General features: G+C 50.5%; 1 protein-coding gene across 1 annotated transcript in view; it reads right to left on the bottom strand.

Annotated features, from left to right (window-relative positions):
* Positions 1-2,888: 2,888 nt before the first annotated feature.
* The window catches only part of apc (APC regulator of WNT signaling pathway), a 31,973-nt gene continuing 21,660 nt past the window's right edge, over positions 2,889-13,201 (bottom strand). Inside the window, 9 exon segments of the mRNA XM_038271986.1 lie at positions 2,889-4,009; positions 4,011-4,061; positions 4,063-4,854; positions 4,856-5,518; positions 7,917-10,851; positions 10,927-11,141; positions 11,212-11,328; positions 11,405-11,482; positions 11,622-11,761. Coding sequence (XP_038127914.1) covers positions 3,629-4,009; positions 4,011-4,061; positions 4,063-4,854; positions 4,856-5,518; positions 7,917-10,851; positions 10,927-11,141; positions 11,212-11,328; positions 11,405-11,482; positions 11,622-11,761 — 5,372 coding nt within the window. The 3' untranslated portion in view covers positions 2,889-3,628.

The following is a 13,201-nucleotide window of genomic DNA, read 5'->3' as shown; positions in this document are numbered from 1 at the left end:
TGTTTAGTCGAGAATAGAATTTAAAATCCTCCTTCTCACATATAAAGTTTCTAGTTAGAGTGGCTCAGGTTATCCTGATCTATCTCTATAGTTCTGCTGCTATAGGCTTAGACTGCTGGAGGACATAGGGACCCCTTTTTCATCATTCTGCTTCATTCTATCTCTATTCTCCCACTCTGCAGAATCTGTTAGTTCAATCTCTAACGTTCTGCTCTCTCTGCTTTTTCTCATAGTAGCTTCATCTGGTCTGTTCCTGTTTGGCTGTGACTCCATCCTGGAGAGAAATATCAGCTGTGCTGCTGCCATCAACACCTTTGTTTCTAGATGTTGGAGCTTGGCCTGTTTTCCAGTGTAGTCCTGTTTCTCTGACTGTGACTAACTGGATGTGCTCTCTTCATCCTCTGACATGGGAGCTGGCTCGGAGCTCGTCTGCCTGGCTGTGTGTTTCCTGGACGGGGCCGCCTGTGGAGCTGGTTGACAGTTGCCTTTTGTATCTATGCTTCTTTTTCTATGTCTGCTTCTGTCTCCTTGAACCCCAGTGGGCCTCAGCAGATGGCCACTCACACTGAGCCTGGTTCTGCTGGAGGTTTCTTCCTGTTCAAAGGGAGTTTTTCCTCTCCACTGTCGCTACAAGCATGCTTAGTGTGAGGGATTGCTGAAGAATCAATGAGTCGATGCAATCAGCTGGTTTTCCTTAGATAGAAAACTTTGAATCAATCTGACTGGATGATCTGTAAAGTGACCTGAGATGACATGTGTTGTGAATTGGAGCTATAGAAATAAACTGAATTAAATAAAATAGAGGGTGGAATAATACAGAATTTAAAAAATCATGCATATAAAAATAAAATTAAATCTCCCTCAAAAAATATGAAAAAAAAATTTGCATTATTTGTTAACATTTAATGTACATTTTCTCTTTACAGGGGCTACATTTATCTTGGTTTTGTGTAAGTGCCACAGTCCTGCTGCTGCCGACCACTTCCTGGTTCAGATGAACATCTGGTCCCGTCTATCAGTGGCGAATTCTCCATCCTTCAGTAGCAGCCTTTCAAAATGGCTCTTCGCAATCAAACGTCAGCCGAATCGCAGCCCACTTCCCTCCAACTTCCAGCCACTGGAGCGACCCCCTCCTGCATATTTTAAACTCTGACTCCATCCTTTCACTGAATTACAGGGTCTGACCAGGAGATGATGCTTCTCTTTCAATATTAATGTCAAACAAATCATGAGAGAACGAATATTTTATTACAAATATTGATTTTTAAAGAGGAATTTAAGGGCACCAGCCAAGGACCCATCAAGGAAAGTGGGGAAATTTTGAATGGCTGCTACTGTACTGCTACAGAGGAAACTGGTTCTATGATTAACCAAACGTAGTCTGTTCTTCAGTCCTCTAATATGGCCCACATCATGAAGCAGCTCCTCAGAATCATAGATCTGCTGAATCAGATCCTCCACATCTTTCTGTTTTATCGATCTCTCTAATGAGAGGCTCTAATAAAGGCACACTATGCAACATTTTTCCGTTAATTAATGTGTTCCATAACGTTTTGGATGATTAAATGAGTCATTTCAGGTTGAACAAAGGTTTTCTCGGCCGCCCTGGTGGTCAGTAGGGGAAACACCGTACTTGCAATTGCAGGAGCCCTCGTCCCGCACCCACAGGCTCAGAGGTCTCGTGCATCGCGAGAGTCGGTCTTGCTTTACGGCGAGAACTGCTACACGCCCCCAGTGAAAGGCATGCTCGTTGCTAGCGCAGTGGCGATATTTGTGCAGTTATCATGGCGGAACCAGCGAGAAAACAGCGAAAGCCAATGTCGGCGCAGGAAACTCCAACTAGGCTAACTACAATCTTTGTTATTTAGACACATGCATAACAAATAATTAGGGATGCACGATATAATCGGCCCCTATCGGTATCGGCCTTAAAACTGAATATCGGACATCGGCCACCCCACCGATATTTAACCCGATATTTGATCAGCTTCTGAGTTTCTAAAGTCTAAAAAAAAAAAGAAATACTACTACTTCTTCTTCCTCAAAAACTTCTTTTTTACAGACTTAAAAACTTCTAAAGACGAGGGAAAAAATATTGATCCATTAAAATATCCCAATATCTTCATATGCTGATATATTGCCATTTAAAAACACCATATCAATCTCTTTTACTAATGAAATATTGCTATATGTCATCGTTATGCTACGAAATCCCCCGAAAATTCACCAAATGTTGCCATATTTTTATATGTTGATATATTGACGCAGTATCGATCTATTTTACTAACAAAATCTCACAAGAATTTGCAAAATATCACAAGTTTGTAACAGAACGATGAAATTTCACGAGATTTTGAAAGTAAAATAGATCGATACCGCGTTTTTAAAAATCCATTTGATATCAGCATATGAAAATATATTTGAGTTTGTTATTTTTTTTATTATTATTTATTATTTAAGTGTCAGAAATGGATAACAAAACTGCTATTTTCAATGACTACTTATTTTGTCCAGCTTTAACATCGGTATCGATATCGGTTATCGGCTACCGGCTACATGAGTTTTAAAATATCGGCCAAAATCCCAATATCGTGCATCCCTATAAATAATGTATGAAAACATGCTAAATGTTTAAACTCGATAATTGGAACTAAATAGTCACTTACCGCAGTAGACATGGTGATTCGTTGCGTTCGCCAGTCTGCTAAGCTCAAAACAACCGCGCCTGGCTTGACGGAGAAACCAGGAGAACAGCTGAGCATATTTACGACAGTGCACTTTTACTTTCGGCCTCTGGGGGGAGCCTCGCTGGAAAATCAACACCGGTTGCATAGTGTACCTTTAAACTACCCGTTTGACACAGAACAGCCTGTAAAAAGAGGCAGGAAGCAGCTTGTGTTGAACTTTATTGATCATCTTCAGTTAAACATGAAGGTTTTTGCTTTAGAGTCTTTTTTTCCTTCGGCAGGAATCAGTGAAAATCAGCATTCAAGCAAAAATATGTTAAATATGTGCTTCAGAATCCAAATGCCTGCAGGTTTACAGCAATAATTTACGCTTTACAGTGTTACTCGTTTCCAAGGCGACAGAACGGGAAATATCAGACGGCGGTTCTGAACAGAGCCGGGCTTGCTGAGGAAACTGGTTCTGTTATTCAAAGAGAAGAAAGAACCCAGAACCTGAGCCCAGAACAGGTTAGTTAGTTAATAATCTGACATCAGATTAGTTCAAATGTTCAGGACCGGTTCTGGTTTCTGATCATGGATCGCATTCTAACATCGGATCAGCCGATTGGACCGACTCGCAGCATCAGAACTTTGTTCAGAACCAAACCATTTATAAAAACAGCAGATCTTCCAGATGCTAAAGCTATCAGAAACATCATCAACATCATCGTCTCCGGGTCACCATGGTAACATTGTTATGAAGGGGCGGGACCATGCAGGGAAGAACAGGGGGCGGAGCTAAGCGCTACGGATCATTAGTGGTATAAAAACATATAAAGTTTAAGTTTCCTCCCAGGCAGGTGGGAGGAGCTAATCAAGCAGCAGAAGGATGGGGGCGGAGCTAAAACACTGAATCACTTCCTATTCTGTTTCCGCTCCCAAACTCGATTTCTGTCGTGGATTTACACGGACGTGACGATGTAGGAGCCGCGCTCTCCGCCGCCGCCGCCTCCGTCTCCGCCCTTCGGCTCGCGCTTCTTGGTTACTGGGGTGGGGATGAGAGACGGCCGCGTGGGGGTGGTGGACGTGCTGCTGGTTGGCTGTGTGGGGGCGGAGCTTATTTCTGTGCTGCTCTTCCTCGGGCTGGGCGTGTAGTTGAAGGGACTGACTCGAGCCGCCACGGCGCCGCTGCGCTGCTGACTACGCTGCTGCTGCTGGCGGTCGGGCGGCGGCGGAGGCTGGTCGTCCAAACTCTCACAGCTCCGCCGGAGATTGAGGTTAGAGGATGAGGAGGATGAAGAGGAGGGGTTCTTTGAGGGGGCGGGGCTGTCGATGACCGGTGGGGGCGTTGGCGGTGGTGGGGGAGCGGGACGAGCAGGAGGACGGCGAGCGGGGGGTTGTTAACGGGACAGTCCTCCAGGCGAACCCAAACATCCTCTGATTTGGCCGCCGCCGAGTCGCCGACGTTGCTCTTGGCCTTCCGCCATGTCCCTTTGGACCTGCTGGTACCGTCCTCGCTTCGCCCCTTCTCACTGGACTCTGATGACGCCGACAGCACCGACGACGAGCTGCCCGTCCTCTTCCACGTGCCAACCCGAGGTAAAGAGGTGGAGTGCTTCCCGCCGCTCGCTCCTGTGCCGGCGCTGCTGGTTTCCCTCTTCCAGGTGCCGGTGCGGCTCAGGCGCGATGAGCCGGCGTCCTGTTGGCGTGACGGACTCTCTGACTGTGAGCGGTTGACATCTTTTCTGGCGGCGGGAGGAAGCAGAGTTTCAGGGCTGGATGGCGACTCCAACGCCGGCACTGCTGAGGACGACTCCTCTAGTTTCCTCTTCAGTGTGGGACTCGGAGCCTCTTTGATGAAGGTCGACTGTCGGACGAGAGCCGGCTTCTCAGGCTCCGCCTTCTGCTTCTTGGTGGAGGCGGAGCTGCTGAGCTTGGAGGCCGAGTCGCTTCTCGGGATGCCGGCGCTCTTTGGGGCGCCCTGTTTGGCTGCTCTAGAGGAAGACGTTGACGAGGCACTTCCTGGAGACGCGGTTCGTGGCAGCTGGGACAGCTTCCCTGCTTTCTGATTGGCTGCTGCGGTTGACCGAGAGGGGGTGGAGTCCCGGGAAGACCCACCTCCTCTCTCGGCGCTGTCGCTGCCTCCTGGAGGTTTGGCCACAGCTGCCGCTCTCGGTTTGCTCCGCCCCCCTGGCCGCCGGCTCTGCCCTGGGTTTACCTGTGATCAAACTCCTGTACACCTTCTTCCCGCCCCTCAACGCCCTCGCCTCCTCCTCGTCCTCCTCCTCCTTCTTCTTGGCCTCCAGCGTGCTGCGCTCGCCTGGCTTTAGGATGCGGGCGCCTCGCTTCACCTGCAGCGCCTCCTCCTCCTCCTCCTCATCAGCGTTCTTATTGGCCCTCGGCAGGTGGAAGGGGGAACCGACAGACTTCAGGGAGAGAACGGAGTCAGAGTCCGATGACGGCTGGCGAGACAGGGACGAGGCAGCGGCGGCGTTCAGGCTGCTGACTATAGAGTTGGCGCCTTCCTGGATGGCCTTCCAGTCAAAGGACTCTGAGTCAGGGGAGGTGGGGCTTCTCGGTGCCTCTGAGGGCTCCTCCTCGGCCAGAATGCCTTCGTCGGCCTTGGAGGGAGGAGCCGGCGTAGCGATGGCAGCGGGTGCAGGAAGTGCGGCGGACTTCTTCTTCTTCTTGGGCATGGCGGAGCTGATGCATTCCTGCAGGAGGTCGTCCTCAGAGTCGATGCTGAGGGAGCTGAGTGAGGAGTTCCTGGAGAAACAGACCGGGGTGTCCTCCACGTGGAACGCTTTAGGAGCGTAACCGCTGGCTGCAGGGGGGCGGGGCTTGGACTCCACCTGCGCAGGACAGACGTTACATATTAGCCATAGCCAAGAACAATCCACGTCAAACATCCTGTATCCTGCCCACTCAGACCCCCCCACCCACTGTCCCCGGTGAGCATCTAAGGCAGAGGTCACGGATTAGCGGACTGCGGTTCGGATCCAGACGCAACCTGATTCAAAACATTTATAAATTACTGCATGTCGTCTGAGGACAGAGTCTAAACGTCACTTGCGCCGCTTCTCCTGTTACCCCGAAATCCTAAATCCTCCGCATCGCTCCAGACCTCCTGCACAAAGCAAAGCCTACAGCCTCCGCTGTTCCTCCCGTATCGCTGTGCCTCTCATCTTCGGAGCTCGAGGAGAGCATTACGATATTATCATTAAATTCGTAGGAGCAAAAACATGCAGAAATTAACGCTTAATTTATTATGAGCATATAAAAAAAAATTCCCACCATCATCCAGCAGATGAGCTGTTTCTGATGGAGATGAGAAATCTGCTTCCTGGTCTGTTGAAGAACCAATAGTTTGCGTCCAGTCGTTTAAATAAACCGTGACAGTTTTTTTTTTTTATATATATAAGAATTATGCTCTAATTTGTAGTTACCGATCTGTCGTTACTAGGGATGGAACGGTTTTTGAAAACTGTCCGAACCTTTTCGGTTCGCGTGTGTTGCGTTCGGTTCATGCGCTGCTCCTTTTTCTCATAGGCGAAGCGTTTACACTCCAGAGCAGAAGGTGGCGGTACTGCGACCAAAGCCAACCACCAGTAGTAAACAAGAAGAAGAAGAAGCGAAGCAGCGTAGCCGGGTATAGTAGGAAACAATCAGTTGTTGTGGAGAATTGTGTGGGTATGGCTAGTGGGAAAGAACAGGAGTTTGAAGACGCGCCAGCAGCACTTTATAGGTCTGATGTATGGGACCACTTTGCATTTAGAGTGACCTACGAAGACGGCGGAAAGAAAGCTGTGGATAAAAGTGGAACAGTGTGCAAGCATTGTGCAACACGTTTTGTTTATGCTAACAGCAACATGACCAACATGTCAGGCTAACAATCAACATATAATGAACCGAACCGAGAAACCGTGACCACGAAACCGTTAACCGAACTGAACCGTGGATTTTGTGAACCGTTCCACCCCTAGTTGTTACTATATTTTAATTTGACACACTGGATCTTCTCTCCGTTATTTTTCCTGTTTGGTGTGATTGAAATAGCGGATCTTGACCTGGCCGGACCGGAGCGGATAAAAAACACGTTAAAATCCTTCATCATCTTTACCATCGACAGGCTGCAGCAATGTCCCCAACTCCTCTTTTTCCGGCGACTTTTGCTGAAATTTGCCTTTTCCCACATTCTCAAACTTTTTCGCTAGCCTCGTGAGACCATCCTGATCTCGCGAGCTTTCAAGATTTCACTCGCTAATCAGTCTGGAGACTCTCCGTTAAAGAAAACTTGGAGCCGTTCACCAAACGAACGTCCAATCAGCGTTGGCTTTGAGGCGGGTTGAGGTGTGACGCAACGAGAAGCGCGACAGTTCAGTCTAAAGAACATGGCAGCTTCAGCCGATGAAACTAGCGTTAGCGTGGCTATCGAGCAAGTTTTATGGGAATTACAGAGTATTTCTTCACTGAAAGAAGAGCAAAACACTGATCTGGAGGCTTTTCTCAGAGGAAAAGATGTTTTTGCTCTTCTCCCGACTGGTTTCGGCAAGAGTTTGATCTATCAATTGGCTCCTCTTCGTTGTCGCTCTGTTAGTACGTCATATGCTTCGTTGATCTGATTGGTTTATTTGGCCCGTCTATCACCAACATAGGCCAATCAGCTAACCAGTATTTTCACCCCTTCCCAAAATTTCTTCAACGGAAGGTTTCCAGATGGATATGCGGAGCAAATCCATCTGGCGGAGTCAGGTTACTTTTTCTCCGCCTTGAGCTTCTTTTCCAAACTTTACGATCAACCTGAAGTTCCGCACAAACACGCAGAACCAGTTTTATCGGATACAATATATCTGACAAAATAGTTTTTATACATTTAGTTTTATTAAAGCTTTTTAAATGCCACAATAATCATATTTAATGAACTTTACTGCCAATTAAGGCCTTAAATCCAGTAATGGTTGCATACATTTAAACCGTTTTATGGCAGCTGCCTAGTATTGCCTAAAGATAAATCCCCCCGTCTGGCCTGGATCCTCTCCGTTCTTTATCCACGAACCGGATTGAACTAATTTTAATCTAATAAACCATTAATCCTGAGTTGATTTTTTAAAATTTATCTTTTTATTATTAATTTTTTGTTAAAATCCTGAACACGATGGTTTCTAGATCTGAGTTTATTTGTGCTTTTCAGACTTTCAGTATAAAAGTCGGGCTTTGGCGCAGGAGGTTCCCGCTCTGAGCTGAACTCACCTCCGTAGGGGGGAGAGGTTTCGCTGCTGCCTCTCCCCTTTCAGGCTCCGCCTCCTCCTCCTCCTCCTGCTGCGGGGGAGGTGCGAACTCCTTGTTGTTGTTCTCCTGGTCGATGTCGCTCAGCGAGCTCAGCGAGGGGTTTCTGGAGAAGCAGACGGGCGTGTCTTCGATGGCGAACTTCTGCTTCTCGTCCGTGACCATCTGACCGGCTGCGGCTTTGGTTCGAGGGAAGACGGCGGCCGTCTGCTGCTTCCTTTTCCTGTTTTCTTCCTCTTTGCTCTTCCTGTCCTCTCCCTCCTTTTCTACGGCCTCGTCCTCGTCGAAGTCCAGGGAGCTCAAAGAGTCGTTACGGGAGAAGCAGCACGGCGTTCCCTCGATGGGGGTGTAGTGGCGCGGTGAATCGAAGGCAAATCCTGGTTTTGGTTTGGCGGCGGCTGCGGTGGGGACGCTGTACGGCGCCCGCTGAGGCATGGGCTTCACGGGGGAGGTGGGTTTCTTCTTCAGCTGTGGCTGGCAGAGAGGCGGTGGTGGCGGCGCAGACGCTGTGGGAAGAAGGGGTGTGGCCTGAAAGACCTCGTTGCTTTCGGCAGCTCTGACGGGTTTCCTGGGTTTGGCTTTAGGCATGGCGGCGCTGATGCATTCTGCTAAGATGTCGTCGCCGTTCTCCCCCTCTGGGACCCCGGCTCTTGTTCTCGGGGCGGCGGGAGGCGGGGCTACCTCCTCATTGGGCGGGGAATCTATGGTCAGGTCGCTGAGCGAGGTCGCGGTAGAGAAGTTGAGCGGCGTTCCCTCCTCGCAGTAAACTCTAGGCACCTCCTCGGGCGGGGGTGGAGCGTCCTTTCTCTGATTGGGCAGGGCTCGGCTCTGTGGAGGGAGGAGCTTGTATACAGGAAGCTGGCTGGGTTTCCGTGGCGCCGCGGGCTGCGGTTTCTTTGGTTTCTGGGACGACTTGGGCATGGCCATATTGATGCACGCCACCAAGATCTCGTTGTCGTCGTCGGATTCGTCCAGGATCTGTTTCAGAGGCTCCTCCTTCGCCTCCTTGCCCGCTTCCTCCTGCTGCTCCGCCTTCTTTATATTCGCTGCGATGTACGGCTCATCCAGGCTGAGCGCGCTCAGACTGGAGGCGCGGGAGAAGCCGTGCGGCGTGCTCTCTGTGGCGAAGTGCAGCAGGACGTCCACGCTGCTCTCCTCCTCCTTCTTGACATTTTCCTCCTGCTTGTTTTTCTCCGCCGGCAGCGGCGGCGGCGGCGTCTTGGCGCGGCTCGGGGGCATGGTCTGCCCGGGGCTGTCCGGGAGGTCACTGGGGCTGACCACGCCACTTGGCATGCCGCTGCACGGCTCGCTGGAGCGCACGGAGCTGGCGATGGAGGAGGTGGAGAAGCTGTCCAGGGAGCTGACTGATGTGCAGCGGCTGAACATCAGCGGCGTTTCCTGGGCATACGGCGGCTCCGGGGGGCTCTTTGGCGTCCTGGCGCCTGACGACGAGGACGTCGCATGGTGGTGATGATGGTGTCCGTGGTGGTGGTGGTGACCTCTCCGCCCTCGTGTCGACGGAGCGGCAGACGTCTGGCTTTCCGCCTCTTTCTGCTGACGCCGTTGCTGCTGCTGCTCATGAGAATCTTTTTCGCCGACAGGAAGCGTCGGGTACTCGTTTCCGCCGCCGCCGCCTTTGGTCTTCCTCGTGATGACGTCGGCGTCCTCGTCCTCCTCTGAGGACAGCGAGGACAGCGAGCTGCCCCTGGAGAAGCAGATGGGCGTGTCCTCCACGCAGTATGTCTGTGTGGACTCCTGGTTACTCTTTGTCACTGTGCGGGAGTTTGCAGGAGGCAGGGGGCGGAGCTTGTTGGTGGTGGAGGAAGTGGGAGGAGCCAGAGAAGGGATGGCCGTCTCATCCTGCTTGAAGAGAGGTTTGCGAGCAGAGTCGGCGCCGTACTTCAGGCTGTAGTCGATGGGTTGCTCAGGAGTGGAGTCGGCAGCGTAGCTCGACGTCCCTGAAACGACGTAGCGCTGCGACTGTCCAGACGCCAGGCGGCTGCCGCCGTGACCCGTATCGCCGCCGTCGTTCCTCCGCAGCCTGACGTCCTGCTCTTGGTCTCCATCTTGGCTCGGGCTCTGTCTCCCAGAGTTCAGCTGCTCGTCAGAGTACTTCAGGCTGTAGTTGATGGGCGTGTCCAGCTCCGCCCCGTCGTCGTCGGCCATGTGGTTGGCGCTGCGGATTTTATGTGCCAGGTCGGCGGGGTACTTCCTGTAGACGCAACACTTGTTGGCACCGCTCTCCTCCGAGGAGTAGAAGGGGTTTGAGGAGGGCTTGGTTTTGCCGCGGTTGCCGTAGCCGTCGGTGCTGGTCACGCTGTTCAGCGAGTCGCTGGAGGCGCGTACGCTGGGCGGGAACACAGACCGGGCGTACGCCGCCTCCTCGCTTGTCCTTTTGGATCCGTCGCCGCTCTTTGGGCTCGACAACACAGGCGTGTTGGTGTAGGAGCGGGCAGCGTGACCACCTGCGGCTCCGGCGCCGTTGCAGCTCCGCCCCTTCCTGTTTGCCGCCTTGGGACTCAGGTTGTCGATGTTGTCGAAGGTTTCCGACAGCTGCTGTGCATCCAGCTCCTCGAATAACGCCTTCTGCTTCCGGGCGTGCAGCGACGGGGCGCCAGCTCCTGGCGACACAACGCTAGCGTCTTTGTAGCGGGCTGGACGGTTGGCCATCAGGTTACGCAGGGCGGCGGCGCTGCCCATGGCGATCATCTTGTGTCGGGAGTGGATCAGATTGCGCAGCATTCCCACCGCTCCCAGCTCCCACAGCGTCTCCTGGTCTTTGGCGTCTCTGGCCGACAGGTTCCACAGCGTCCCGCAGGCGTTGGACACGATGGTCAGACTGTGAGACTTCAGGTGCTGCAGCAGCGTCGGGAGGCAGCCATGTTCCCGCAGGATCTGCCTACAGGACGAGATGAAGAGGTTGACAACGCGCCGCCGTCCACACGGTGACTCTCTACGAGATTCGAGGGCCTACCTGTGCGCCTCGTTAGTGGCGATGAGGCTGGAAACGTTCCGGAGGATTCCCCCGCCGCTCTCAATGATGGCGAGCGTATTGGTGTGGCTGCGATGCGTCAGCGTCCCGACCAGAAAGGCCAGAGCGCCCTCCACGGCGCAGATGTCCGCCTTGTTCTCCGTGCAGTGAGCCGAAAGGTTCCAGAGCGCGCTCAGCACCGACTTCAGCGTGGACTCCTGAAACGGCGAACAAACGGTGAGAGGAGGCGGACCGAACGCGCTCAGCGGCGGCCCGGCGAGTACGTACCTTCTGCACTTCGAGAGCACAGCCCATCAGCGCTCGCACGCTGCCGACCTCGCGCAGCGTCTTCTTGCTGTTGACGTCGGCACGCCATGACAGATTCCTCAGGACGCTGGCTATCACCTGGAAACAACAGAACCCGTCTATGAGCTGGAGAACAGCTGCTGAGCGTCACGCCGTCGGGCGCAGCTGAACGTACCTGCTGCAGGTCCTCGCTCTCAGACTTGAGCTGAGCCACCATGGCTCTCATGCAGCCTTTCATGGAGCAGAGCGTAGCCTGGAGGAACGACAAAACATCACCGGCTCAAACCCTGAGAAAATTCTTCTCTCTACGAATTTCTGGTTTTCATTGTCATATTTTGTTTTGAAGGTTTGCTCCTCTGTGAACTTCAGCTACCATGACGACCCTTCCTCACCTTATTGGCGACATCCCCAAAGGTGAGGTTGGTGAGCGCCATGCCGGCGTATCTTCGCAGCGTGACGCTGTAATGGTCGCTGCTCAGCCCAAACATCTCACAGTCCACCTGCAGCAGCTCTGCCACTGCCTGCAGACCTCCTGCAGGGGCAGAAACAACAGAAGGTATGGAGTTAAGTTTTATCCATCATTTACAGGGAATACAGTCTGAAAACGAAATTTGAAAAAAAAAAAAAAAAAAAAAGGAATACAGTCAGCTGGTGAAAATTCTCAGTCATTCAGGTCATAGTCATTCCAAAAAAGTTAAAATCCAATCCAGTAGACTTTGTTTCCAAGTTTGAAGATGTTTTGCTTCCCATCCAGGAAGCTTTTTCAATTCAAATTTTTTTATTTTAAAGGTATACTATGCAACAGGCGTAAGTTATTACTGTAAACCTGCAGGCATTTGGATTCTGAAGCACATATTTAACAGAGTTTTTGCTTGAATGCTGATTTTCACTGATTCCTGCCGAAGGAAAAAAAGACTCTAAAGCAAAAACCTTCATGTTTAACTGAAGATGATCAATAAAGTTCAACACAAGCTGCTTCCTGCCTCTTTTTACAGGCTGTTCTGTGTCAAACGGGTAGTTTAAAGGTATGCTATGAAACCGGTGTTGATTTTCCAGCGAGGCTCCCCCCAGAGGGCGAAAGTAAAAGTGCACTGTCGTAAATATGCTCAGCTGTTCTCCTGGTTTCTCCGTCAAGCCAGGCGCGCTTGTTTTGAGCTTAGCAGACAGGCGAACGCAACGAATCACCATGTCTACTGCGATAAGTGACTATTTTGTTCCAATTTTCGAGTTTGAAAATTTTGCTGTTTTTTCGCTAGTTCCGCCATGATAACTGCACAAATATCGCCACTGCGCTAGCAACGACCACCGACAACCAGGGCGACCGAGAAAACCTTTGTTCGACCTGAAATGACTCATTTAATCATCCAAAACGTTATGGAACACATTAATTAACTGAAAAATGTTGCATAGTATGCCTTTAAATTGAAAAATTAAAATCCAGGAAGCCTGAAAAAGCTTCCTGGATAGGAAGCGAAACGTCTTCAAACTTGGAAACAAAGTCTACTGGATTGGATTTTAACTTTTTTGGAATCCAGTAATGAAACTTTAAAAAAAACGTTTGGACTTAAAACTTCAAATTCTTTACATTTATATAAAATATAAAAAATTTAAATTTATATTCCTTTTTGTTTATTGAGGTTTATATAAAGTATTTTTTTTCAAATATAGATTACATTTTCTACTGTGCTGGGGGCAGGCTTTGCTCTGGGGGAGGAGTGACGATCCATTTTTATTGGTCTGTTGGACGTTAGCAACAACATTCTTTTGTCAAAAACTTGAGTTAGGATTGAACTAGAAGTAAAGAAAAAGGTATTATCATAAATAAAAAAGAGCCCAATTCATAGACATGTCAATCTAAAAAACTAAAATACTACAATGTGTTAAAACTATATAAAAATTATTTTAAAAATATCTTTCTGTATGTCTGCTTCTGTCTCCTTGAACCCCAGTGGGCCTCAGCAGATGGCCGCTC

Source organism: Cyprinodon tularosa, unplaced genomic scaffold (assembly GCF_016077235.1).
Source record: "Cyprinodon tularosa strain WSP-4 unplaced genomic scaffold, ASM1607723v1 ctg813, whole genome shotgun sequence".
Taxonomy (NCBI): Eukaryota; Metazoa; Chordata; class Actinopteri; order Cyprinodontiformes; family Cyprinodontidae; genus Cyprinodon; species Cyprinodon tularosa.
The sequence above is the reverse complement of the archived record's forward strand: the minus strand, read 5'-3'. Positions and strand labels throughout refer to the sequence as shown.